Raw genomic sequence first — 23,743 nt, forward strand, 5'->3', positions numbered from 1 at the left:
CTGGTTATAAATTGAAACATCAGAGCGCACCCTTTATATGCATATGCTATTTATAAATTATTATAATGGAGATATTGATTGAAGATTAGCTCGACTGAGAGTTGCTCTCTAAAGATTATTAAGCTTTTGAAAGCACATTAAAGCTCCATTTAAAAAAACTCTAATCATTATAATAATATTTATTTTATTTCTATTATTTAATTTAACTGAATAAATATCATCCATAGAAAGCACATTAAAGCTTTATTTAAGCACAGAAAAGCTGACAGCTTTAATCACTAACGTTTTGTCCGAACAAAGTACAGTTAAATTAGGTAGGTTAAATTAGAATAGAGATAGATCAGCTTTAGAAATCCCATTATAACATATGGAAAGCTCATCAAAGCTATTTTAATGCTGAAAGCTCCATTTATGTTTGTCTCATCATATCTATTTTATTTAATTTAAGTGATAAGGAAAAACAAAGCCTTTTAAAGTGCATTAAAGCTCTTCAAAAGCTCAAAGCCCAATTAATTATGCTCCTCTTTCTAACGACTTACTTTTAGCTAGCTTATTTGAAGCTTGTCCTACTCCCATTTCCAGTAAGTAAACACACCCATTTAGGCATAAGAATGCGGGGTATTTCAAGCAGTTAGTCATTTAATTAATGAGCAATTTATTAAATTAAAAACAATGTTTAAAGCACACAATCTAAATTGAAGCTTGACAATGTCGTTTTCCACTTGCTCTTTCACATTTCCCACATAGTTTCGACTGTGACAAGTGCAATGATTTTTAGACCCTGGATAGTTGAATAGTTAAATCGTACAAAGGGGACAGCAACAGAAAAGTGTGAGAGGGACAAAGATAAAGAGAAAGAGAAAGGGAGAGGTGACGGGGTGAACAATACCGTAACGCTTGACACATTATGCGAGTGTCAATTGTAGAAACAATTTGTTAGATTGTCAAAGAGTGTGTGTGTGTGTGTGTATGTGTGTGTGTGTGTGTATGCAACTGCAACATGACACTAAATTTGTCAATCTGTATAGTTAACTAAAATCGGAATTGGAACTGAAGCACTATGTGTGAATAAAAAGCTTGGAATTCATTTCAATTAGTAGAAAATCGTATGAATTATAATAAAGATAAAAAATGAAATACAATGCTAGAATTTAAAGAGTTTGAATTGATTGAAGATAAATGTTAAGGGATTGATTACAATATTTCAAATTGACCTTATTAAAAAAAAAAGGCAATTTTGGAAAATTCAAAAGGTGGATCTCGAAATACACGTTCTTATATATTGACATCTGAATGTAATATTCATTTTAATCATTTTATGTTTACCAATTGCTTTCAGAATAGTTTTCTGGTGGTATAAGTATATATAAAAGTATAAGATTGAAGCTTGAATCATAATTTACAAATGTAAAAACATTCACTATTACTATATTTTTGTCAAAAAAACTAGTAAACGAGGAGCAATGATATTTGTTTTATATGTAAATTGACATATTAATATAAATTAAATTGAAATTTAAGTATAATTTTGACTCATTAAAACTAGGCTTAAAAGTATTTTGGAAAACTTTATTAATAAAAGTCCAGGGCAGTAATTCAGCAAATAACTGACCTAAAATGCTGAAGTTTGACTTATAAAGATTTCTATATTCTTTAGCAACTATAAAGCCAATTCAGCTGGTGCGTTGGAATGCTTTTCACTATGATTTCAATTTTATCTGTGAAAGAGCGTAACCGAGACAAGTATCTCGACCTCGACAGCCGCAGAAACAGTTCCCACTTCATTCCCATTCCCGATACCGTTTCGTACAGCTATAGAGCTATATATAGTGTCATTTTCACAAACAAACTCACACAAATGCGCGGCCTGACACCTGACAGCCACTCAACGGCGAGTGGCTGTCGGATTTAAAAAAAATATTAATAAAAAGCGACATAAAAAAAAAGAGAAAAAAAAGAAAAGGGCAGAGAGACAGAGAAAGAGAGAGAGGGAGAAGAGAAGAGAAGCCAACACCATGTATGCATAAATGAAAGAACAAAAAACCAGCGTCAGAGACTATAGTCTTGACCCCGACTAAAGCATACCCGTTGCATACTTAAAGGCGCTTACATTATTTAGAGACTTTAAATGGACATTACTTCCCTTCAATTTGACCAATTTTGTTGTGATTAAGTACAATGTTAAATAATCAAAATAGATAATGTTAATTATCATGAAAAACGTATCATTTTAAAAACTGTAGCTGTAGAGCTGAAGGCAATAATTGAAAACTAGCACTGAACGGGGGCTTCTTATTTATTATATTTTCCATATTATTCGGAAATTTCATTTTGTAAAATGACTGGTTTCGATTTTTACACTGTCACGTTAAAAAATCTCTTAAATACCTGTCTTGTTAAAAATCCGGCTATGACATTAAAAATTCTTAAATTAGCTTGTAGCTTTTTAATAAAAGTAGAATAATAATGTATCAAAAAAATATAAATATTTATTAAAGTATAACTTAAAATTAAAAAGAAAAACGATAATAAAGTTGTAATAATTATATAAGTCTGTGTACCAAATTTGGTTGTTCTAGCTCTTATTATCTCTAAGATCAACAGAAGGACAGACAGGCATGTCCAAATCGTCTCGTATATTGATGCTGATTAAGAATATGTATACTTTATAGGATCAAATATGTCACCTTCATCCTGTTACATACATTTTAGCTAAATAATATACCCTTTTACTTAGTTTTTTAATAAGAGGTATAAAAATAGCTGGCGCGGTGTTGACATGCACACAAGGATGCTGGGAGAGAGGAGAGAGGAGAGAGAAGAGAGAAAGGGGCAGCTGGTTGGATGACAGGACACTTTTGGATATGTCAGTTATATATGCCAGACACAAACACACACAACGAAACACTCGAGGCAAGTGGCAAGTGGCAAGAGGAGGAGAACTTCAATGCTGTTTGGTGGTTTTACTTTTGGTTGCCTGAGAAACTTAAAAGATGTCAAGGTGAACTGCTCTTATACATGTAGATGTATGTATGTATGTATGTATGTATTCTCTGAAGCCAAAGAAAAAGTCAAAGTTCAGGCGTCGGGCCAAAAGTTGGACAACAATAAACAAGGGACTTAGGGACTTTGGGGGCAGCTGCACTTGCAACGCAGTTTCACAGCGCAAAATATGCAAAGTCAAGTGGCAATTTATCATGCAATGCAACAACAAAAAATGGAGGGCAACACTGGAGAAACGGGGGGTGAAGCAGTGCAGGGGGTCAAGTGATGCGTAGCGCGAGTCCAACTCAATTTAAATTTAAAGGGGGCAATGGGCAACTGACCGAGTCAAACTATGCGTAGGCATCAGTGAATTCACGCCTACGCCTTGGACCCTACGAAACGCCCCTAAATCAACTGACTACACTGAAAAAAATCAGAGGTTTCCGCTTAAAATCAATCCCAAAAAGTTTGCAAGTCTCAAATTTGCTGAAGCCCAGTGCGAAATTCTTGGTTAAAGTTAGATTTACAAATTTGACTTTCCGCAGATAATTTGTTCTTCAGGGTTCCTATAAAAATTAGGTATTTAAAACAAATGTCTTACGCTTAATATTAAATCATTTCTGTTTAATCCGACTATGCTCTAAATTAAAAATAATTCATTTAATAAAAAATAACACTCAAAATATACACTCAGGAATTTCAAACTAGAATTTTAAAATAAAAAAATTCTTTCTGTTTACTTCTTGAAATAAATACCCTACAATTGGGGTATCTTAGTTGAAAAAAACGTTTACAGTTATGCGTTACTACGTTTAGGAAAATACGGACGCTTCAACTCACTTTGTATTATTTTTATTGAATACCCTGTAATTAAATATGTGGGGTTTATTATTACTGTGCCGACTTATTCAGAACAATTCAAATAACAAATGTTTTATGTAAAGAATACCCTGTAATTAGTTCTATAAAATATACTCAAAATATTACAAAATACTAAAAAAAAAAAAAAATAAATTCTCACACATTCGTCTAACTGCTAATATACTGCATCTTAGCAACACTTGTCTCTAAAGAATACCCTGTAAATGAGTCTTTAGGGCATGTAAGTAGGCAGTAAAAGTTTATATACCTACTTAACAATTACTAAACCCAATCAATGGTTTTAACCCAACATTTGTTGCTTGCAATAAATACCCTGTTATCTCAACTTAAAGAGTATATTAGTTGAAGAATTTGTCTCCTTTTCAGCTCTTAGTTTTAAGTTAATTGACATATTTTTTATCATTAACTTTATTTGACATTATTTGAATTGTTTGTTTACAGGGTGTTTGCTAGTCGCACTCTTCTCTAACTACCTTATTCTCTGTTACGTTTTGTTTTTATTATGTGAGCCCTCGACGATGCTCTCTTTAGTTAAATCGATGCGATGCTGACCTTTCCCTCAATTAGAGGCAGCGACACAGAGAAGCCGACACAAATACAGTGCTGGACAAAAGTAATGGGACCAGCTGTTTCGCACAAAGTGTGTGTCGAGTGTTGGCTGTTTTGCACTTTGGTTCATTAGCTCGCAGCCAGCAAACCGTATTCATAATTTATTCTAGTCTATTCTAGAATCTAATTTCAGCGATTTACGGCACAAATATGTTAAATGCATGCGGAAATTGGAGCTGGAGAAGATTTCTGCTAAAGTGTCTTAATGCAGACAGAGAGAGAGAGAGAGAGAGAGAGAGAGAGGGAGAAAGAGAGGACAGTTGTTAGGGATGGGTATAGGCAAAGAAATGTCGATGCCAACATTGGTCAAAATATTATATAGAATATCATATCGCTATTAATCAGTAACATATAAAAATACATTATGACCTGTTTCGGTTTGCACTTAAAATTCTACAGCTTTTAATAAAACATATTTTTCCAAGTTGCTTTTAGGTTAAATATTAACAAACTATAGCTTTTTACTATATTGGACTTAAATTCACCAACTATAGGTAAATTTATTTCGCAAAGTTTTGCCAAAATTAAATAAAAATTGTTGAAAGATATTTACTTCCGAAAAGTATAGCCAAAAGCGAAAGACCCGACAGTAAAAAGTCTTAAAAATTACTTATATAAAAAAATATATATAAATTTTGACAAAAAATAAATATATTTGTAAAGGAAAATACAAATGCAATTACATAAAAAAAATAATTGAAAGAAAAACGGGATAAATATTAGTCTTTAAAAAAACTAACAAAACTTTATTTTGTAGCTAGCTAGAAGGTGGTTTTAAAGATGGTTTCCGAAATAGGATCGTTTAATATTGAAGATCTTTAAAAATAGGATAAAGATGTGCTTACTTTGGCTAAATTTATTTGGGACTTAGAAATATGGGAATATTTCTTGATATATCGTTTTAAAAATCGATGCATTGTACAAATAATAATATAATAGTAATAAAAAAGTTCATATCATAAATATCGATACAATGATGATGTCTTACCTTAGCAATACACATCTCTAAGAGTGAATGTTAAAGGGAGAGAGAGAGAGAGAGAGAGAGAGAGAATTGAAGTGTTGTAGAGCGATATAATGGACACAATCCAATGCCAAGTGCGGCCACAAAAGCCAAGCAATTAACAAGGCGTTTGGTTTAGAAGCTTACTCAATGCCTTCCCCTTCAATTTCCCTTTCCCCTTCCTGTTGTTAAGTTGTCCCACTGTCCTGTCCACTACTGTCCACTTGACAATCCTAGCAAGGCGAAAAGCCCGTGCAACCGCAGACAAGTTGAACCGGAAGTGGACGACGCTGTTGTTGACAAGACTCTAGAACTGCAGAACTGTAGAACTGCAACTGCAACTGCAACTTGGGACTTGTCAGTTAGAGAAGACCACAAACTGGGCCAGTAAGTGCGGGAGTGTGAGGGGAGCATGCAACATGGGGGCAGCTTGGCTGCGGCACAGTGATATGCGTAATTAAACAAAACCGCAAATGGGGCAAGCCAAGTCAAAAAAAAATAAAGCGAAGGATGCCACAAGCGACACAACAAACTCAATTCTAAAGAAAGCCGAACGAAAAAAAGCACCTCACCAATTCCAGATACCCTCACATACAAAATTAATCAACTGCAATTTATTTAAAACAAATGTAGTGCAAGAAGTTTAAGAAAATACAGCGATAATACATTAAGTTTTTTTTAGAATAAAAAAACTCAAAAACATTTTAAAGTAACATCTAATCTTCTAACTTTAAAAATTAACTTATAATATTTTCGTAATCTTTTTAGCAATAATTATTTATGATAGTTAGAAATTTCTTATCATATGCTCCCACAATCATATAAAAACTTGCTAATATTATTTAATTTCATCAAAAAATTTATGTTTTTCATTGATCCTTGTGTATTAAATGTTAATCAATTGTGAGTTGCCAAGCCTACAAAGAAATAGTTATACCCACCAAAGAAACTCAATTGTTTAAATTAAATATAAACTGGGCTGTCTTGGATAAAGTGGTGAGGGAGAAAAAGAGAGAAGGAAAAGCAAAAAATTAAAACGCAGTGCACCACATAAATGTGGAACATGCAGATTGAAGTGACTCTGTTTGCGCCCAGTGTTGCAATGTGTTGAAAAAGTGTCCGAAAAAATGGCGTGAAGAGGGAAATAAGCCGAAAAAAATATTGGTTCTAATTTCGTTTTGTTCAGAAACTAATATTTCGGTATCAGTACAGGAACGTACAGGTACAAAAAATAAATAGTGAAACATATTCAAATGCTCTGAGATTTACAATTTTCAATTTTTCAAATTTTTTATTTTCAAAATTCCAAAGGGGGGACCCTTAGCATCGAAATCAATACCTAGAGCTAGAAGGGAATTATTTTTTTGAACGAATTAAATAAAATTTGAATGCAGAATTATTAAAAATGCCAAACCATGAACAAAATGGCATTCCGCTTGAAAATCTGTCGAGTTTTGTTAAAGTTATGAAAGTTTGAAGTTTGTCAAACTATTGACCTAGCTACTTTACAAGTCCAAATTTTTGTCCAATTTGACATGATTTTTTACAAGAAAATTAAATGTCTCAGAATCAACTTTTAAGTGTTGTTTTACACTAATTGCTATATGAGGAGTTGAATAAAAGTGAAAACTTGAGATTTTAAATTTTCCATCCTTAGCATTAAAATCGGCTGCGATTCCAGTACTAAAAATGAAACAGTAAGTTTTAGTTAACGGTTCCAGTACTATTTCCTGGGCATAACTTGTTTCCCAGATGATTCAAGGCTTAAAATTAAATACTTAGCTCGATTCATTGATTTCGCCCGGAAAAAAACGGTAACAAAAGATGCAACAATGTGCCATCGATTTTATATTAGCCAAACGAAGCACAGCACAAAACATATTGATGAATATACGTAACATAGTGGCAAAAACAAGAACTAAGTACAAAAACAAAACAGTTGACAATAATAAATGCAGTTAGTCAAGAAAGTGTTCTGACAATATAAAAAATGTACACATTTACCTTTCAAAAAAGTAAGCATTTGGTATTTTTATATTTCCACTGTAATTCTTAACTGATTATTAAATCCAAAAAAAAAAAGTGAAATAATTTTAGTTATTTAATATATAAATAATTTTGACTGATAATTTTGTGGCCTAAGTCTAACGCAGACACCCAAAATTGCGTAATAACAGAAATTTTTTTTTTTGGGAATTTTAATTTTTTTTTTTAATTTCAAGCTGCTTAGCTTTAATCCTAAACATTATATATAATTTATGGTGAAACAACACTTATGAGTTTGGCATATTTATAAAAAAAAATTTGTATTCTTTTTTTTAAGGTTTACATTATCGCGTGTTTACTGTATTACCAAAAAATCACTCACCTGTTAAGGCAGCCAAACTTAGAATAAATCCAATTAGCCGCATTGCATTCACTGTTTAGGTCAACTTAATGAATAATATTTTTATTTTATATAAAATATGTATTTAGATTTATATATATTTTTATATGTTATAGTTATATATTAAATTTTAATTTATTAATTTTACAAATTCGCAAATTCGCAAACACGCAAATTGTATTTATTATTTCTTTCGCTTAGTTGTTGTATTTATTGTTGTTGTTGTTTTGAGAAGACGCCGATCGGCAGGCAAATGTGACGACACGACACGACGCGCTTACTGAGAGCGAACGAGAGAGCGAGAGTCTGAGAGAAAGAGAGCGAGAGTGCGAAGGAGTGAGAGCGTTTGTGAGTGTCGCGAGAGCCGGAGCCGGAGCCGGAATCGGAATCTGAGCTTGGAGCTTACACGAAGTGTAAACCAACCAACGCGCACGAATTTCACTTTATCACTGAATTTGATTTTTTTTCATTCGATTTATCTTCGCTTGCCGAACTGAGCGGTCGGCTTTCTTTCAATTTGTTGCCGGCTAATGCGCATGTGTAGCGCAACATTCTGACGATGTCAAATGTTGCCAGCAACACACACTATGCGCTTATCAACAAGAGTCAAACTAGCAAATTGATAAGAATGTCGTCATATTCTTCATTAATGTAAAAATTCGCAAATTACTTATTAACAAATATTATACTATCAAAATAATAAGTACTATATATAAATAATTGCAGCAAACCTATCTACAAATGTCAAACAATCAAATTGATAAGAATGTTGCCAAGTCTGCAATTAATTTAAAAATTTCCATAACGCAAACAAAAACCAAATAATTAGGCTAAAGTTATAATATCCAATTCACCGCAAACAAATTTCTTATCAGCTGCAGTAAATTTTAAATGGCGCGCTCTCTGCTTTTTGCTACCAACATGTTGCTAAGCAAGGGGTAATTCAGAGCACTTGTTGCGGCAACTAAAATCGCAGCGGGGTCGAAAATTCGAAAAGCATGTATAGCTTTTACAACAACCCCTTAAAGCTTTTCTAATTATAACACTTTTTAGATGCAGTTGCTATACATATACCACTTTTAGCACAGCTTTTATGGCTAATTGTTTTGGTTTTCACCACATTTTCTTTACGACACCAAGTTTCGTGACAACACTTGGCTTTTTAACGCTATAAAACTGTCATAAAGTTATAGCACATATCTTATATGCTTAGCTTGGAACTAAACCAATGTTTACAAGCATACAGAAAGCGTTCGGTTTTAACGAATTAGAAAGAAACAATTCATAATTTGAGCTTTTAAACGATCTATTTATCAAATTTTTATTTAATTTTTCAAAAACTTTATACTTATTAGTACCGGGTCTCACACAGTAGGTTTCACTTTACTGTAGCTTCCTGTACTATATAATATTTGTGTAACTTTTTTGTTATTTGTACTGAGATCAATTTCGTTACGCGTTACGTCAAAAACTTTGTAATTAAAAACAAATGAATCATCGCTTTCCTTCTATATTATTATTATTTTTTTATTATTTGCCTTCACGTTAGATCAAGGACTTAAAGGACTTCAGTTACTTGTTCCGCATCTTATTTTAGGTCCTTGATATTAAACTGCATCATTACTTTATTGAAACACATTCTTAGTTACATACAATAATTTTATTTTTGTTTTTTTATTATCAAGTTTGCCATTTCAAGGGAATTAAATATATATTTGTTCGGTCTTTAACTTGTAGGGATTTTGCTACTTTTGGAATATGTTTTTCAATAAAGTTTCTTGAAATATTTTAATTTACAAGTTTTGTTATTAATGCTTCTTCAGTGTTCGAGAATTCCTATTCAATTTTTTTTTCACAAATCTGGACAATGTAAACTTGCCCACTACAAAATACATAGCAAACTAAAGTTTTTTTTTTAACATTTTTGTTTATTTTCAAAACGTTATAAAAAAAATGAAAAATAGTTAACCATTTTTTTTAGAAGTTCTTCAGAGGTAAGCTTGAATTTGTAATCAAACCCGGAGAATGCCACATTCAAATTTTAAAAGCTTTACTTTTCTTGAAACTAACAAAATTACAGTATTATTGACGTAACGCGTCATGTCGGTATATTTAACATGTTTGTTACATAATGCGTTATACTCTCGAGTATGACCAATTCAATATGGTTGGGAGAAGCTATAGTCGAGTATAACCGACCGTGACAGACCCTGTACTCATTCTGTAAATTTAAAACCAAGTTTATATAATGTTAATCCAACATTCCTCCCATTTTAAATAAATGACTTTCAAGTTTATTATACGATCATGTTAAATTTTTGGGCACATCGGAACTACGATACTTCTTCTGACTGTTGCACACAATTGCACAAACTCATTACACCCTTCTTTCTTATTTTTAATGAGCTAAGGGTATAAAAGAAGTCTCTCAGTTTAATCTTCATTTAGTTTTCAGCTAGTTACAGCCGTAAAAATGTTGTTTAAAATAATTTGCATAGTATTATCAATAAATTCTTATATAATACAAATAGTTTCCGGTTCTGATTCGATTACCAAGGACAATGAGACCATTGCGCTTCGGTCCATGGCTTACCGACGTGATTGTACCGAAGCAACTGCCAGTTCCAAAACTGATGGGATCTATCATATACTCATTCCCAGATACAGCGAACATCCCTTTAGAGTAGTATGCGATGCAGAGACTCGCGGTGGAGGTTGGACAATCATCTTAAGGCGATTAGATGGAAGTGAGGACTTTTATAGAAACTGGAATGCTTATAAAAACGGATTCGGAGAACTGGATGGAGAGTTCTTTTTGGGATTAGATAAAATACATGCACTAACTGCAGAAGCAAGTCAGGAATTGCTTGTAGTCCTCGAAGATTCCGAAGGAGACGAAGGATACGAGTTTTACGAAAGATTTGCAATCGGCAATGAGGAAGACAAATATGTCCTACACACTCTGGGCAAAGCCAATGGAACTGCTGGTGATTCATTGCGAATTCACCATGGTATGCAATTTTCTACATTCGATCGGGATAACGATCGTTGGGATGGGGTTAACTGCGCCGAAACTCGCACTGGCGCCTGGTGGTTCAATCATTGTCACGACAGGTATGATGGAATTCAATTTATTTTTATTTATTTTTTTATACACTGGTATCTTTTCAGTGACTTGACAGGAAAATATGGTGACAATACATATGGTAAAGGAATCAATTGGTATCATTTTCGGGGATGGAGTCACTCCCTGAAGAAAGCCGTTATGATGATACGGCCAAGAAAATAAACTTCATGCCTCTACAACATCAAACGCCGTCCCATCATTGAATTAATTTTATTTTAATATTTTTTTAAAGAATTTCAATAAAAAATAAAACTTGTTATGTAATTCATATTTTTAATTCTTAAAATAAAAGTTACAATTAGCTTTTTTAATAGATATGGAATTTTAAAGAATTTCAATTAAAAAATAAAACTTGCTATGTAATTCATATTTTTAATTCTTAAAATAAAAGTGAATGTTAGCCTTTTTAATAGAAATGGAAACACAAAATTTATTTTATATTTGTTACAAATAATTTCTTGAATAAAAATGATAGAGTATCGCAATGTAGACTACATTGCCATCACATCCCATCGATAACTAACAAATTTATAAGCGCGCGAAAATATCGAGGTGGCAACGCTGCCATCTTATCATTTCACCATGACGCACAGTCGACGCAGTCGTTAGATCGCCGCGTCTGAGAAATGTTGCTAAAAAATAATAATATTTATAACTTCATCTGAATCATAGCAAATTGTGAATTTTATCTAAATAAATCGAACAATGGCCGAGGAAAAAAGTAAAAAATTGGCGGATGAGGTGAGGGGTTTATCATTAACTGATGGCAACTGTTTCGGCATTCCGCGGAAATGCGATGCCAAAGGAAATCGGGAAATTGTTGCCCGCATGGTTACTCGTCGCGATGATCCGGAGTACAAAATGAGCCACAAGTACCGCGGATCGGCCCTGATCTTCAGTCATGAGAGCTTTGACAAATTGGAGCCAAGGTCAGAAGCAAATGTGGATTACGAAAACTTAAAAAAGGTTCTTGATCAATTGGATTTTGAAGTAAAACCGTACAAAGACCTGTCCTACGAGGAAGTGAGAAAAAAGATCGCGAAGGCCGCCGGAAAGGATCACACGGATCACGATTGCATCCTGGTGGCGATACTCACGCAAGGCGAAAGCGATATGGTGTGGGCCAAGGACAAGTGCTACAAAGTTGATGACATCTGGAGCGCCTTTACACCGGACAAATGCCCCACGCTGGCGGGGAAGCCCAAAATATTTTTCGTCCAGGTAAGTAGGGGTTCTCATATTTTTCAAAATTGAACATCGTTAATATATCGATTTTAATAAATATTTTTTTCGCTAATATTTCGATTCTATTTTGCAACAATATCACATTTCTATATCTCTTCCAATAGAGCTGAAGATCAATCGATTTTTAATATTTTCAACAAGTACGCGTACGCATACAGATTTATTTAATTTAAATTAAATGAATATTTACTTTTTAGCCCTAATAAATGCTGTCTAAAAAATCGATGTCGATGTAGCATAGAAAATATAGCTTCAAAATATATTATCGTGAAAAATATCTATCGATATATATAAATTTTTTATCAACAATCTTGCAGGCCACTCAAGCGAAACTACTTCGAGATCCTGGATTCCGCTTGCAACACAAGGGAGAAACACAAACGGACGGCGACTCGGCCAGTAACTATAAAATACCCCTCTATGCTGACTTCTTGGTTGCCTTCAGCAGCATACCCGAATACTGCTCCTGGAGCGACTCCGAGCGGGGCAGCTGGTTCATCAAGAGTCTTTGCGAAGAGCTGTCGAAGAGTGCTAAAAGTCTCGATCTCCTCATGCTCCTAACATTCGTCGCTCAGCGCGTGGCCGTTGATTTTGAGACTTACGATGAGGGACACAAGCAAATTACCTGCACTATGTCCACACTGACTCGCATCCTGCGATTTGCTGACCAGAAACGAAGGACTTCTAAATAGAATGGAAGGACAAATCATTCATTATGTGATCAAACATATACTTTTACCTATATTAATTTGCTTTCATTTAAGCGATATCTACAGTGCTTACTGTGGTTTCAACTACCTTAATTTTACAAATATTGCCAGCAATTGTAATTATAACGCTTACTTAGAGATGAGCAATTCCGTCGTTTCTATGACCGACTGTAACGCAAATTTGCCGATCACACTGTGATTAATTATTCCACAATTATTTTACCTATTTTTTATAACTTGCATGTTATATATAAATTATAAATACAGTTTTTATAATAATAACTATCTGCTAATAAATTTATGTTGCTTTTATATCGATATCGTTTAAATGAATAACTATCAAAACTTGAGTTCAAATTTAAAATATCGTTTAAATAAATATCAAATTAATGCACAAGTTCAATTCTAAAGTATCGATAGTAGCTATCGTGACTCGAATTCCATCGCTAGCATATTTTATTTACTTCGCAACGTCGGCAACAAGTGCATTTTATCTTTTATTGGCTTAAAATGTATATTTATAAGATTCTGTTAACCCTTTTAATGGGGATAATTGCGGTCCGCAGCTCCAACGTGGAACGCGTGGACGATTCGGACCTGATACACATGTTAACCGGCGAAGGTGACGTGGTTGCATTGTTTACAAAACTAGGAAACTGTGCCGAGTGCGTGGAATATGAAGAGATTCTTGCCAATGTCCAGGAGGAGCTTAAACAGACGCTGGGTGTCTCCGTTGTGCAGGCATACGATAGCAATTTAATACATATTTACGATCCGAGTCGAGAGCCAGCATTGTTGTATTTCCGACGCGGAATTCCAATACTCTATCACGGAGATCTCAATGCGGAGGAAATTCTTCACTTTTTTAGTGACAACCGAGAGCCGGCAGTGAAGGAGCTGTCCGATGATAACTTCGAGCATTTGACACAGGCATCCACGGGAGCCACAACCGGAGATTGGTTCATTTTCTTCAATTCCGCCGAATGTGTGCTCTGTCAGCGTCTTTTTGCCGTCTGGGAATCCGTTGCCGGCAAACTGAAACGCAAAATAAACGTGGCGAGAGTCAATGCATTAGCAGCCGGAGTCTCTACGGCAAAGCGTTTTCACGTACAGGAGACTCCTGCCTTTATCTTACTGCGTCAAGGCAAACTATATCGTTACACCGTAAAGGATTATACTGTAACATCATTTATAGACTTTGCCGAGGGCGGTTATTCAAAGAATACGCATCCGGAAATTGTGCCTCCACTCTCCGGTTTAATGGATGAAATATCTGTGAAACAGATTTTGGAATACATCAATAGCTATGGCATACTGCCCTTGGCATTTGTCGGTACTTTTACATTCATTATCCTGATTTTAATACTCAGATCTATTTTAAAGTCATCCCAAAAGTCACCTAAAACAAAAAAAAATAAGTAATTAAAGTTTGACCTTGGCAAATCTTAAAGAGGAACAAAATTGTAACTGTGAATGTCTTATGTTTTTTAATAAAAATGTTTATAAAACTACACGTTGAATAAATTAAATTTTATAAGTAAGCCAATTGTTTTAATGATAAGGAAGCAAGCTGTGTATCGTTAATTGAACAAGCGAATTGTATCGATATTAGAATCTAGCCAGGGTTATATGTTTTGATAATACTTACTTTCAAACATGATTGACCCAGACGAAGTGTGGCGGACAAATAAAAATATCGTACAACAATATCGATACTATAGCCAGGCTAAAAACCGCTCTATATCGCACAAATAATTATATCGATAAGAAAATAATTTTTATTCACATCCCTATTGCGTTAGCTATGTGTTGTTTACAAACAAAATTAAAGAACTTCATATTTATTTAAAAAAAAATAACAAAGTGAAAATGGAGGAAAGTTTAAAAAGAAAGCAGAGTGAAGAGGAAAAGGAAGAGAAAGATGCAAAGAAACGCAAACGAGTGCAAAGACCATATTCGTGTGAAAAACGCAACCAGGGACGATTTGTAAGCGCCGTAAGTATTCATCTACAGTGGATCCACATTTATCCATTTTTAAATACTAAACTAACAAAGGTATCAGAATATTGTTAATGCAGGCTGCATAGTGCACTTAATTATCAAATACAATTTCATTTTAATTTTATGTAATTATTTTACATAATTTACAACTATACAATTTACTAACCTGTGAATATTTGGCAGTTTGAAAATATGACAAAAACTCCAAGCGAGTTTTTTGAAAACTTTCACATGACTGCTGCCAACTTTAATTATCTCTTCAGTTTGGTGGAACCCTTCATGATCCCGAAAAGAAACATGCGTCCGGATGCGATACCACTTAAAGCCAAATTAGCGACTGTCATTGAGTGAGTTTATTTTTATAGGTACTACAATTTATCAAAATACATTTTAAATCGTTTCTTTTTCTTTTAATTAGAATGCTTGCCTCCGGAACTCTGCAACAACACATTGCCTCATCATATGGTATAAGCAAACAACATATGGGCAAGACTGTTGACCTGGTGTGTAATGCTATTTGCTCCGCACTGTCCGGCGAATTTCCAAGATGGACCAAACAAAATATGTTAAAGTGGGCCGCAGAATTTGAGGCAGAATGTGACTTGCCAAACTGCATTGGAGCCATTGATGGCAGACATGTTCCTATAAAAGATCCACCCAATAGTCACAAAGCGTTCTTCAATTACAAAGTAAGTGCATAATTATTTCATAAATTAAAAAATTTGCTTAACATTTTCATTCCTTTTTCTAAATATAGTTTTCTGCAGGTAGCACAAACCCAACCATTATATATTTATGATAAAAGCTTGTGTGATAAATATTTAAGATGCGAAATTATTAAATTTGGATTTTATTTTAAAAAAATAATACATTTTCAATTTTTATTTAAAAATTACAGAATTAGAGCTTTATTAAACTTGCTTTCAGCTAAAATTTGTATATTTTCATTCAATTCAATTATATATTTCAATTCATATAATAATACCTTTTGTAAAAGGCTTATAGGATAAATTATTTACATTAAGGCTTTGATTGAATAAAAATTGGAATAGCTCGAATTATAAAAATATAAAAATAACTTTTATTTTAATTTTGTGAAATAACAATAAAGTTTAAATTTTTATTTAGAATACCTTTTTTGGCTTTAATTTTAAAATAAAAATTGAAATTTTATTGTTATATTCAATTTGTTATGTTTAGATATAAAAGAATTTAAATTATTTTTTTTTATCAAATTAACATTTTTTTATTTGAACATTGATTGTTAAAATTATAACTGCTACAGTGCCTGACAATAACTTTTTGCCTCTAATTTTAGGGTTTCAACTCGATTGTACTTTTGGCGGTATGCGACGCTTCCTATCGGTTCACATACATTGACGTAGGTGAGTACGGAAGCGAGGGAGACATAAATGCTTTCTCGAATACAAAGCTCGGGGAAGCTATATTAATGGATCGGCTGGAGTTTCCGGAGGACAGGTCGCTGAATGCAGTACCGACGCCGTACTTTATGGCCGGGAGTGAAGCATTCCCTTTGTATACCCGACTGATAACACCGTACGTAGACGAAGCTGTGACAACAACTCAACGAATTTTCAATTATCGTCTTGGACGAGCTCGCCGCTTTACGGAGTACACGTTTGGAATTCTCTGCTACAGGTGGATGGCCATGCAACGCACCGAGCTGTGGAAGCCGGACAGAGCACAGAAAATTGTCTCCGCCTGTTGTTCCCTCCACAATTTCATGATGCGTACAACTTCCGCGGATTTGTATTTTCCCCAAGAGGTTGTAACCGAGACAGCATTCGCCGACCTTCCGACCTGCTCGGTTCAGTGTGAGGAGGAGGATGCCGAGTATGTACGAAACACTCTGTTGGAATACGTCAACTCTCCAACTGGATCTATACCAGGGCAATATGAAGAAGTATTTGATAACCAAAACGAAGAACAATAAATATCCCATTTTTCAAATGTGTTAGATTTGAATTTTTTTAAAAGTTGAGTAAAATCGTTTTATTGATAAGTATCTATAGACAGCCCTGTTAAATGTACAAAAAATAACGGTACCCAGTAAAATGGGGGAGTCACAGAAATTATATTAAACGAATATTATTATCTTAGTAGATACGTTTTCTATTCTATTTATTTCTTACATATCCATTGTAAGTCTTGGAATTTATTTAAACATTATTAGTATGATATGATGCTTAATATTTAAAATAAATTAATTAAAATTATATAATTTAATTTGAAAAAAAAATCTCGATATTATCGATGATATAAATATCTGGTCGCATTTATAAATTTGCCGTGTTTTCACTCCAAATTTGATGTATTTATACTAATGCTTACTATTTTGCGCTTGGATGTAGTGTTATCAATTTTGTCATAATATAATTTTGCTGCATGTTTTCACGAAGAAACAAAACTGGCGGCAACGGCAAAAACAGCAGATAAAATATCGCTTAATTGTATCGATATTAATATTGTCAGATGAAAATATCGCCCAAAAATATAGCATCGCAGCATCAATCGATATATCAGCCAGCCCTGTTGTCGCTCATCGCTGATAATAATTGAATATTTTAAGTTGCAAAAATCTCAATACTTAATAATTTGGTGAAAATTTAAAATTCGAAACTAGACAAAATTAAGGTAAATATATTATTTAAGGTTTGAAGTTCGTCAGCCCTCGGGAAGAGAAGTTAGAAAATTTAATTCCAAAAAAAAAACAAACAAAAATGTCAAAAAATCAAAAAAATCTAACAAAAACTCTGCAAAAATATTTAAAAATTCTATCTAAAAATGTTGAAAAAAGGTACAATAATTCAGAATAAATTTTTTCGGAAATGTACTTATTTTTTAGGTAAGAAAAATCAAACCAGATCGGAAATTTTTACTGAAGTGGCAGCACTCGATTCGATACAACTCTAGTTTAGGAGAAGAGTTGTTTTGCAAAGTTTAATTACATTTTTTTTATAATGGTCGGCTCCAACTTTGGCATTATCTATCATCCCAGCGCCGGCGGCTCCTCGGGCCAGGCTAATGCAAGTGGCGCTGCCTCTGCCGGCCTAAGCAGCGGCAGCAGCTTCAACGCCGCTGCTGGCAGTGAACGCAATGCGCCAGCTTCGCATCTCAGCGATTTCATGTTACAGCTGGAGGATTACACGCCCTTACTGCCGGATGCAGGTAACTAATTAATTCATTTAGTTAAACTCACTAATTACTTTACTAATAAGTCAACTACTACTTGCAGTTACTTCGCATTATTTGAATATGGGCGGTTTTCATTCGGATGATAAGCGCATTGTGCGCTTGATTTCGATTGCAACGCAGAAATTCATGTCCGACATCATTGACGATGCACTGCAGCATTCCAAGGCTCGCACACACATGCAGAACGCCAGCACACCGGGTGGCTCCAAGGCCAAGGATCGCAAGTTCACACTGACCATGGAGGATCTGCAGCCTGCACTCGCTGACTACGGAATCAATGTCCGCAAAATGGACTACAGTCAGTAGCAAAAGTATATGTCCTTGGTTTAAAATTAAAATTATATATCTACCATTCATTTGTAAAACCAAAATAATAGTTAAGATTCATTTACAAAATAGATATTAAAAATAAATACGGATTTCATATTTAAGAAAGTAGATCTTAAAATTTCTTATTCATCCCGATTGCATCAATGTCCGCAAAATGGACTACAGTCTGTAAGAATGGTAAATGTCCTTATATTATTTTCCATTTATTTCTACCATTCATATGTAAATCCAAAATAATAGTGAATTAATTTGTATAACAAATACTTAAAATACAACTATGATTTCTACAAAAAAATAGTATAACAACTATTTTCCATTTCTACATTTGTATGTTAATCAAACATTATAGTTGAGAATAATTTTTTCAAATTAATATTGAAGATTATATACAAACATTTTCCGGAATTCCTCGTCTAAGTAATGTATCTGAAATCTCGTATATTTTTAGACCCCTTACTTAAAAAAAGTACATATTTTTAATTTAATTTTATTAGTTGATTTAATGTCGGAGGACTTAAAATATTTAGAGTTAAATTACATTCCATTCTTAATACTTTCGACTTATTGCTATTTTTACTCATTGACACGTTATAAAACGCTTGACGCCTCTGACGCTGCCTCCAGCGACCTTGAACGCAAGAATTCCCGTGAGAATTGTTACAATATAGTTGGGCAGCAGTGTGGCCCAGTAATGTGCGTTCGCATTGAGCAAAGTCAACAGTGAGACAAAGAGATGTGTGCCCACCACATAGGCAATATGTAGATAGTTGTTTGTATCAAAGGCATTGAAAAAGATAATGCTCCAGAATGTGTGCAGCAGGATGATGGAAAGCGCCTGAGCAGCAGAGGTGATAAAGAAAAGTTCCGTGCCGCCTTTCAGGCCCATTGTGGCGGGTCCACTCTGTAATTAAAAAATGAAGGAACATTATAAGTTGGCAACAATGCGGGCAACAATGAATCCAAATGAACCAGTTTATTTTTTGGTACAAATGTAGCAAACGGTACAAGCGTTGTATCAAGTGTACCAGTGACAGCTCTGCTGCTTGGCAACACTGGATGCAATGTACCCAGCTGACCAATATTGGTAGAAATGTACCCATGAATTTTCCTTTACTTAGCTTTGTAGACTAATCCATGTTTTTGTAATTCCTATAGTTATATTTAATGCACCTACCATATCAGCCAGGACGTTGACAAGCGCAAACATGCCCGATATAATGCCAAATCCGAGTCCAGAAACATAGGCCAAAATGTGTTTGTTTTCCGTGACGCGCGTATCTTCGGCAATAGCATGCAATCCCTGCTCCGTGCTGCGCAAGATGCGGTACACAATATATCGAAAGGCTTCCTGGAAGATCACCGAGTAAATCACGCCAAGTGCCAGCACATCGCGAAGCGGGACAACCGCAAACCAAAGTAAAGACGAAAGCAACAAAGAAAGCAGCCAGAAAAACGCCGCTGCTATGAGTATTATAATGCGAATGGGATCATTTGCAATCGTGAACACAAACAGTGCAAACGGTGGGCCAAACGCAACAAACGTGCAGCCAAAAAACTCGGGCAGCGTCATTATTTATTATTTATTTAACACAATTAAACAATTTTTACCCACTTTGTTTTTTTTTGTTTTTTAATCGTGGGTGTTTTTGTTTTGCAGTGACAACAACCGAGTGTTGCCACTCCAGTAAAAATTTTCGATCTGGTTTGATTTTTTTAACTTAAAAAGATAAGTACATGTTCGATAAGAGGTATTCTTAATTCTTGTACCTTTTTTCCAATTTTTGTATTTAGCAAGAACGTTAGAATTTTCTCGAATTTATGATTTTGTTTTTTAGAAATAAATTTTCTAACTTCTCTTACCGATGGCTGACGTACTTCAAACCTTCAATAAAATATTAACCTTAATTTTGTCTATTTTCGAGTTTTAAATTTTAATTAAATTTATTAATTTTTTATTGAGTTTTTTGCGTTTTTAAATTTTTAAATTTATATCAGTAATGGGCGATAGACAACATCGACAAAATAACTTGAGCATCGATAACAGGCTTGTGATTCGTGAGTAGTGCAGTAAAGCCATCGATAACGTGCATATGTTTTGCTACACTCACCACAAGGGAAAATAGGCAGAGTCTATGCATTTTTAAAACAGTATGTGCAGGGTGTGTGTCTTAGATAGATTATATATTTACAATAATTAAATTTTTTTACATGTGTAAATTTTAGCATTTAATTACTATAATTTATTTAATCAAGCTTATAATTAAATGTAATTTTACTTGAGCATATAGGGTAATGATTGTTGTAGGGTATGCTGTAGTCAGTGTTTAGTTTTGTTATAGTTAAGACAAAGGCGTCTTCTGATTGCATTGCTTTCGTTTGGGTCTGTGGGGGATTAGTCACTTCAACTTCAATATTCGCGAACGTAATACAATCCAACTGATAAGAAACATAAACAATTATTGAGTGTACCACACATACATACACACACAAGTACATAAAGACGGAAGTGTATCACACAGTTGGTCAATTGTTTATTCATCTTTTCTCATTCGCAATCAAACGACAAGTGAGTAAACAACTCAGCCTTTTTTAAACTGCAGCTAAAGATTAAATTTTATGCTCAACTTTCATTTTCCATAAAGTGCACGCTGTGATGGCAAAACGTCTGCTGCCCCATGAGCCATCTGTGGACGTGGATGCCGAAAATCCGGCGGATGATTCCGACAGTCCTGCGATCGAAGCTGCCGCCTTGGACATTCCCCCGCCCCCTCAGGCTATGGATCAGACGCAACAGAAAGGTACGCCCACAGTTAGTCAAGTTATTGTTGTGACAAACTAATATATATTGATGTCATAGGAATCATAGTTTAAAAATCAACAATTCGTATGAAAAATTTGTATTTTGTATTAAAAACTTCATGTTCATGTTCGGCTGTTGTAAGGTTTCTTTTATTCCTTTTTACATTCTTAACAAATTTGTTTAAAATTAGACTACTAGGAGCGATAGTTACAAAATCTTATTTATTCCTTTAAACATTCTTCTCAAATTTACTGGAACATAGACAAAATATCATACGACTGTCTTAAGAACAATAGTTTAGAAAATCAACATTTAATATAAAAAAAGCTATTTTTCGAGATATAAAATGTTTTTTTTTTTGGGAAAAGTAACTTGAATATATTCAACTTATTTTCTTTTTTGAAAAATCTACAAAGATCTGTTTTACAAAATTTCTTCTTGTTATTTAAAAAAAATAGTTTTAAGAAGATATTTAAATATTTATTATTTATGCATTGTAGCACTCTGGGAGCGCATATCAGATCCAGCCAGATTTAATCCCGTTGATGAGGGCACAAAGCTGCGTTTTGAGATTCTGATGGCGCACATAATGCCCCGAGAGGGCGATGATCCAAAGATCAAGCGTTATGTTGTGTACGAGCTGACGGTGCGTCGAGATTCCAACGTGATGGATGCACAACCCGTCAAGATCGAGCGTCGCTATACGGACTTTCGTGAGCTATATCAATGCTTGAAGCGAGAGCATCCCAATGAGTTAAGCAACTTGACCTTTCCCAACAAAGTGCTTATGGGCAATTTCTCCTCGGAGCTGATTGGTGAACGTAGCGAGGCATTTGAGGCGTTTCTCACGCGTATCGACGAGCAGACAAAACTACGGGACTCAAATGCCTTTCTGCGATTTCTGCAGCACGAGGAGCTGACGAAGGCGTGTCAGTTTTTGGATGAGCGCCGCAATGAGATGGCCATTCCAATACTCGAGAACTGTTTCCTTCTGCTCAACAAAGTCTACATGAATCGTTCACGACCTGTTGTCTTAATACTCTGTCGTCTGGTGGCCGCCTGCACAGTGTCCCCGGTGCCACATCATTCGGCGAAAAGTTGGGCTGATTTGGCACTAAGTCGTTTCGAGCATCTCTGTGATATTGATCTGTTGCCGCTGTACATTCCCCTGCTGCACACCTGTGTCCACTTGTGGTGAGTCCATAATATAATACAAATTTAATAAAAAATTTTAAAAATACATAAATTATTTGCTGCACTTTTCTAATAAATTAAAACTAAAAAATTTATTATTTTTAATTTTTTGAAAAAAATCACAGTATAACACTATTTTTCAATTTTTATAGTTGTTTAAAAAAATTAACAATTTTTATAATATAAATTCAAAAATTTATACTACTCTTTTGACATACAATTTGAAATTTAATTATTTTCATAGTATTTTTATACATTATAGAAAATTAAATTTAAAGTTATTTTTCAAATGTTTTAGCACATGCAACAAATAATATAGAAATTTAAAGCAAAACGATTTTTTTATTAGTATAACTTTATTTTACAAGTACTATTTTACTATCCTTTTGTCATTCAATTTAAAAAATTTTATTCATAAAACTGCATAAAATATCATAGCAATTTTATATTTAAATCAAAAATAATTAAATTTAAATTTAAAATAAAGGTTTATCCTGTTTAAACTCATATATACTTGTATCTTACAGGTGGCAACGTGGACTGGATCAGACGCTGATCACAAACCGCCTGACGAATATGTCCAAGCAGGGTATCAACACTGCGAATACAACCAGCCTTATACAGGCCATTCATAAGCTCGATCCGCGCACCGAGACCATCTGAAACACATGCATGCACGTGTATATATATACAACCCACATATATCTATATATAAAACATACTCGTAGCTAAGCTGAAAGTGCAATTAGTAAATTTATCGTGCAATTAGTATTAATAATATTTAATTTTGCTCGAAAACTTTTTTTCGTCAGGTTTTTGTAACGCCTTAACGCCTTTCGTTTTGTAATTTCTGTTACGTTTATGCGTTGTGCCTTATCGTGATTATCTGTTGTCCAATATAATTGTTTAAATTTAACATTCCCCCTTTAAGCTTTTAATAATTTATATAAAATTTAAAATAAGAAATCATAAAATATATCATAGGGTTATGCTTATCATTGTGTACTATTTAAATCATTGTATGGTTAAAGTTATTATAAATTTTTCTTTCATATTTCATTTTTCTGTTCTAAATGATGTCAATTTGTTCGTGTTTATACTTGGACGGTACTCAAGAAACTCGTCAAATTCTATTTTGAAAATAACAAATAAATCGTAGAGAATACTAAAATACATTGTATTGCTTATTATTTCCGGGAAATGATTGCTACGTCAATGGCTGGGCGTCATAAAATCAGCTCTAAGTGCAAATGAA

General features: G+C 34.0%; 8 protein-coding genes across 10 annotated transcripts in view; 6 read left to right on the forward strand and 2 right to left on the reverse strand.

Annotated features, from left to right (window-relative positions):
* LOC117781569 (neural cell adhesion molecule 2) overlaps positions 1–7,895 on the reverse strand; it is a 106,132-nt gene extending 98,237 nt beyond the window's left edge. The window contains 1 exon segment of the mRNA XM_034618339.1: positions 7,848–7,895. Within this exon segment, the coding sequence (XP_034474230.1) occupies positions 7,848–7,890 (43 nt within the window). The 5' untranslated portion in view covers positions 7,891–7,895.
* Positions 7,896–10,330: 2,435 nt separating this feature from the next.
* Positions 10,331–11,232, forward strand: LOC117780495 (fibrinogen C domain-containing protein 1-like). Its single transcript, XM_034617052.1, has 2 exons — positions 10,331–10,979; positions 11,037–11,232. Exons 1-2 carry the CDS (start codon positions 10,339–10,341, stop codon positions 11,152–11,154), a joined length of 759 nt encoding a protein of 252 aa, XP_034472943.1. The 5' UTR covers positions 10,331–10,338; the 3' UTR covers positions 11,155–11,232.
* A 365-nt stretch (positions 11,233–11,597) lies between these two features.
* Positions 11,598–13,242, forward strand: LOC117780445 (caspase-like). Of its 2 annotated transcripts, XR_004617080.1 has the most exons (3): positions 11,598–12,213; positions 12,555–13,009; positions 13,085–13,242. XR_004617080.1 is itself a non-coding variant. In XM_034616983.1 (2 exons), exons 1-2 carry the CDS (start codon positions 11,698–11,700, stop codon positions 12,927–12,929), a joined length of 891 nt encoding a protein of 296 aa, XP_034472874.1. In that variant the 5' UTR covers positions 11,598–11,697; the 3' UTR covers positions 12,930–13,242. The 2 variants fall into 2 exon arrangements, 1 of the variants encoding a protein (XP_034472874.1); XM_034616983.1 differs by having other exon boundaries at positions 12,555–13,242.
* A 153-nt stretch (positions 13,243–13,395) lies between these two features.
* On the forward strand, positions 13,396–14,458 carry LOC117780279 (thioredoxin domain-containing protein). Its single transcript, XM_034616736.1, has one exon. It carries the CDS (start codon positions 13,458–13,460, stop codon positions 14,367–14,369), a length of 912 nt encoding a protein of 303 aa, XP_034472627.1. The 5' UTR covers positions 13,396–13,457; the 3' UTR covers positions 14,370–14,458.
* Positions 14,459–14,709: 251 nt separating this feature from the next.
* LOC117780306 (putative nuclease HARBI1) lies at positions 14,710–17,044 on the forward strand. 2 transcript variants are annotated; one of them, XM_034616772.1, is made up of 4 exons: positions 14,710–14,942; positions 15,132–15,295; positions 15,367–15,637; positions 15,706–15,779. In XM_034616772.1, the coding sequence occupies exons 1-4, from the start codon at positions 14,817–14,819 to the stop codon at positions 15,745–15,747; spliced, it is 603 nt and encodes a 200-aa protein (XP_034472663.1). In that variant the 5' UTR covers positions 14,710–14,816; the 3' UTR covers positions 15,748–15,779. The 2 variants fall into 2 exon arrangements, with proteins under 2 accessions (XP_034472663.1, XP_034472661.1); XM_034616770.1 differs by lacking the exon at positions 15,706–15,779 and adding an exon at positions 16,267–17,044 and having other exon boundaries at positions 14,711–14,942.
* An 824-nt stretch (positions 17,045–17,868) lies between these two features.
* Positions 17,869–18,764, forward strand: LOC117780512 (transcription initiation factor TFIID subunit 10b). The gene is made up of 3 exons (XM_034617068.1): positions 17,869–18,137; positions 18,205–18,505; positions 18,699–18,764. Exons 1-2 carry the CDS (start codon positions 17,930–17,932, stop codon positions 18,468–18,470), a joined length of 474 nt encoding a protein of 157 aa, XP_034472959.1. The 5' UTR covers positions 17,869–17,929; the 3' UTR covers positions 18,471–18,505; positions 18,699–18,764.
* Positions 18,765–18,958: 194 nt separating this feature from the next.
* On the reverse strand, positions 18,959–20,152 carry LOC117780283 (gamma-secretase subunit Aph-1). The gene is made up of 2 exons (XM_034616740.1): positions 19,669–20,152; positions 18,959–19,395 (listed from the first exon to the last, which is right to left on the reverse strand). Exons 1-2 carry the CDS (start codon positions 20,062–20,064, stop codon positions 19,072–19,074), a joined length of 720 nt encoding a protein of 239 aa, XP_034472631.1. The 5' UTR covers positions 20,065–20,152; the 3' UTR covers positions 18,959–19,071.
* A 682-nt stretch (positions 20,153–20,834) lies between these two features.
* Positions 20,835–23,457, forward strand: LOC117780429 (sorting nexin-21). The gene is made up of 4 exons (XM_034616954.1): positions 20,835–21,060; positions 21,137–21,292; positions 21,795–22,488; positions 23,016–23,457. Coding segments are annotated over exons 1-4 (987 nt in total). The 5' UTR covers positions 20,835–21,059; the 3' UTR covers positions 23,152–23,457.
* The last annotated feature ends 286 nt before the right edge of the window (positions 23,458–23,743 follow it).

Source organism: Drosophila innubila (genome assembly GCF_004354385.1).
Source record: "Drosophila innubila isolate TH190305 chromosome 2L unlocalized genomic scaffold, UK_Dinn_1.0 4_B_2L, whole genome shotgun sequence".
NCBI classification, from domain to species: domain Eukaryota; kingdom Metazoa; phylum Arthropoda; class Insecta; order Diptera; family Drosophilidae; genus Drosophila; species Drosophila innubila.

What these genes read in the sequence shown, in the direction of transcription:
- LOC117780495 (XM_034617052.1), top strand. Translation starts at nt 10,339, where the DNA reads ATGTTGTTTAAAATAATTTGCATAGTATTATCAATAAATTCTTATATA. An exon ending in TTCAATCATTGTCACGACAG is followed by an intron (nt 10,980 to 11,036) that starts GTATGATGGAAT and finishes GTATCTTTTCAG; the next exon opens with TGACTTGACAGGAAAATATG.
- LOC117780283 (XM_034616740.1), bottom strand. Translation starts at nt 20,064, where the DNA reads ATGACGCTGCCCGAGTTTTTTGGCTGCACGTTTGTTGCGTTTGGCCCA. An exon ending in TCAACGTCCTGGCTGATATG is followed by an intron (nt 19,396 to 19,668) that starts GTAGGTGCATTA and finishes TTTTAATTACAG; the next exon opens with AGTGGACCCGCCACAATGGG.
- LOC117780445 (XM_034616983.1), top strand. Translation starts at nt 11,698, where the DNA reads ATGGCCGAGGAAAAAAGTAAAAAATTGGCGGATGAGGTGAGGGGTTTA. An exon ending in CCAAAATATTTTTCGTCCAG is followed by an intron (nt 12,214 to 12,554) that starts GTAAGTAGGGGT and finishes ACAATCTTGCAG; the next exon opens with GCCACTCAAGCGAAACTACT.
- LOC117780512 (XM_034617068.1), top strand. Translation starts at nt 17,930, where the DNA reads ATGGTCGGCTCCAACTTTGGCATTATCTATCATCCCAGCGCCGGCGGC. An exon ending in GCCCTTACTGCCGGATGCAG is followed by an intron (nt 18,138 to 18,204) that starts GTAACTAATTAA and finishes TACTACTTGCAG; the next exon opens with TTACTTCGCATTATTTGAAT.
- LOC117780306 (XM_034616770.1), top strand. Translation starts at nt 14,817, where the DNA reads ATGGAGGAAAGTTTAAAAAGAAAGCAGAGTGAAGAGGAAAAGGAAGAG. An exon ending in AGGGACGATTTGTAAGCGCC is followed by an intron (nt 14,943 to 15,131) that starts GTAAGTATTCAT and finishes AATATTTGGCAG; the next exon opens with TTTGAAAATATGACAAAAAC. An exon ending in AAGCGTTCTTCAATTACAAA is followed by an intron (nt 15,638 to 16,266) that starts GTAAGTGCATAA and finishes CTCTAATTTTAG; the next exon opens with GGTTTCAACTCGATTGTACT.
- LOC117780429 (XM_034616954.1), top strand. An exon ending in GGATCAGACGCAACAGAAAG is followed by an intron (nt 21,293 to 21,794) that starts GTACGCCCACAG and finishes TATGCATTGTAG; the next exon opens with CACTCTGGGAGCGCATATCA. An exon ending in CACACCTGTGTCCACTTGTG is followed by an intron (nt 22,489 to 23,015) that starts GTGAGTCCATAA and finishes TGTATCTTACAG; the next exon opens with GTGGCAACGTGGACTGGATC.
- LOC117780279 (XM_034616736.1), top strand. Translation starts at nt 13,458, where the DNA reads ATGTATATTTATAAGATTCTGTTAACCCTTTTAATGGGGATAATTGCG.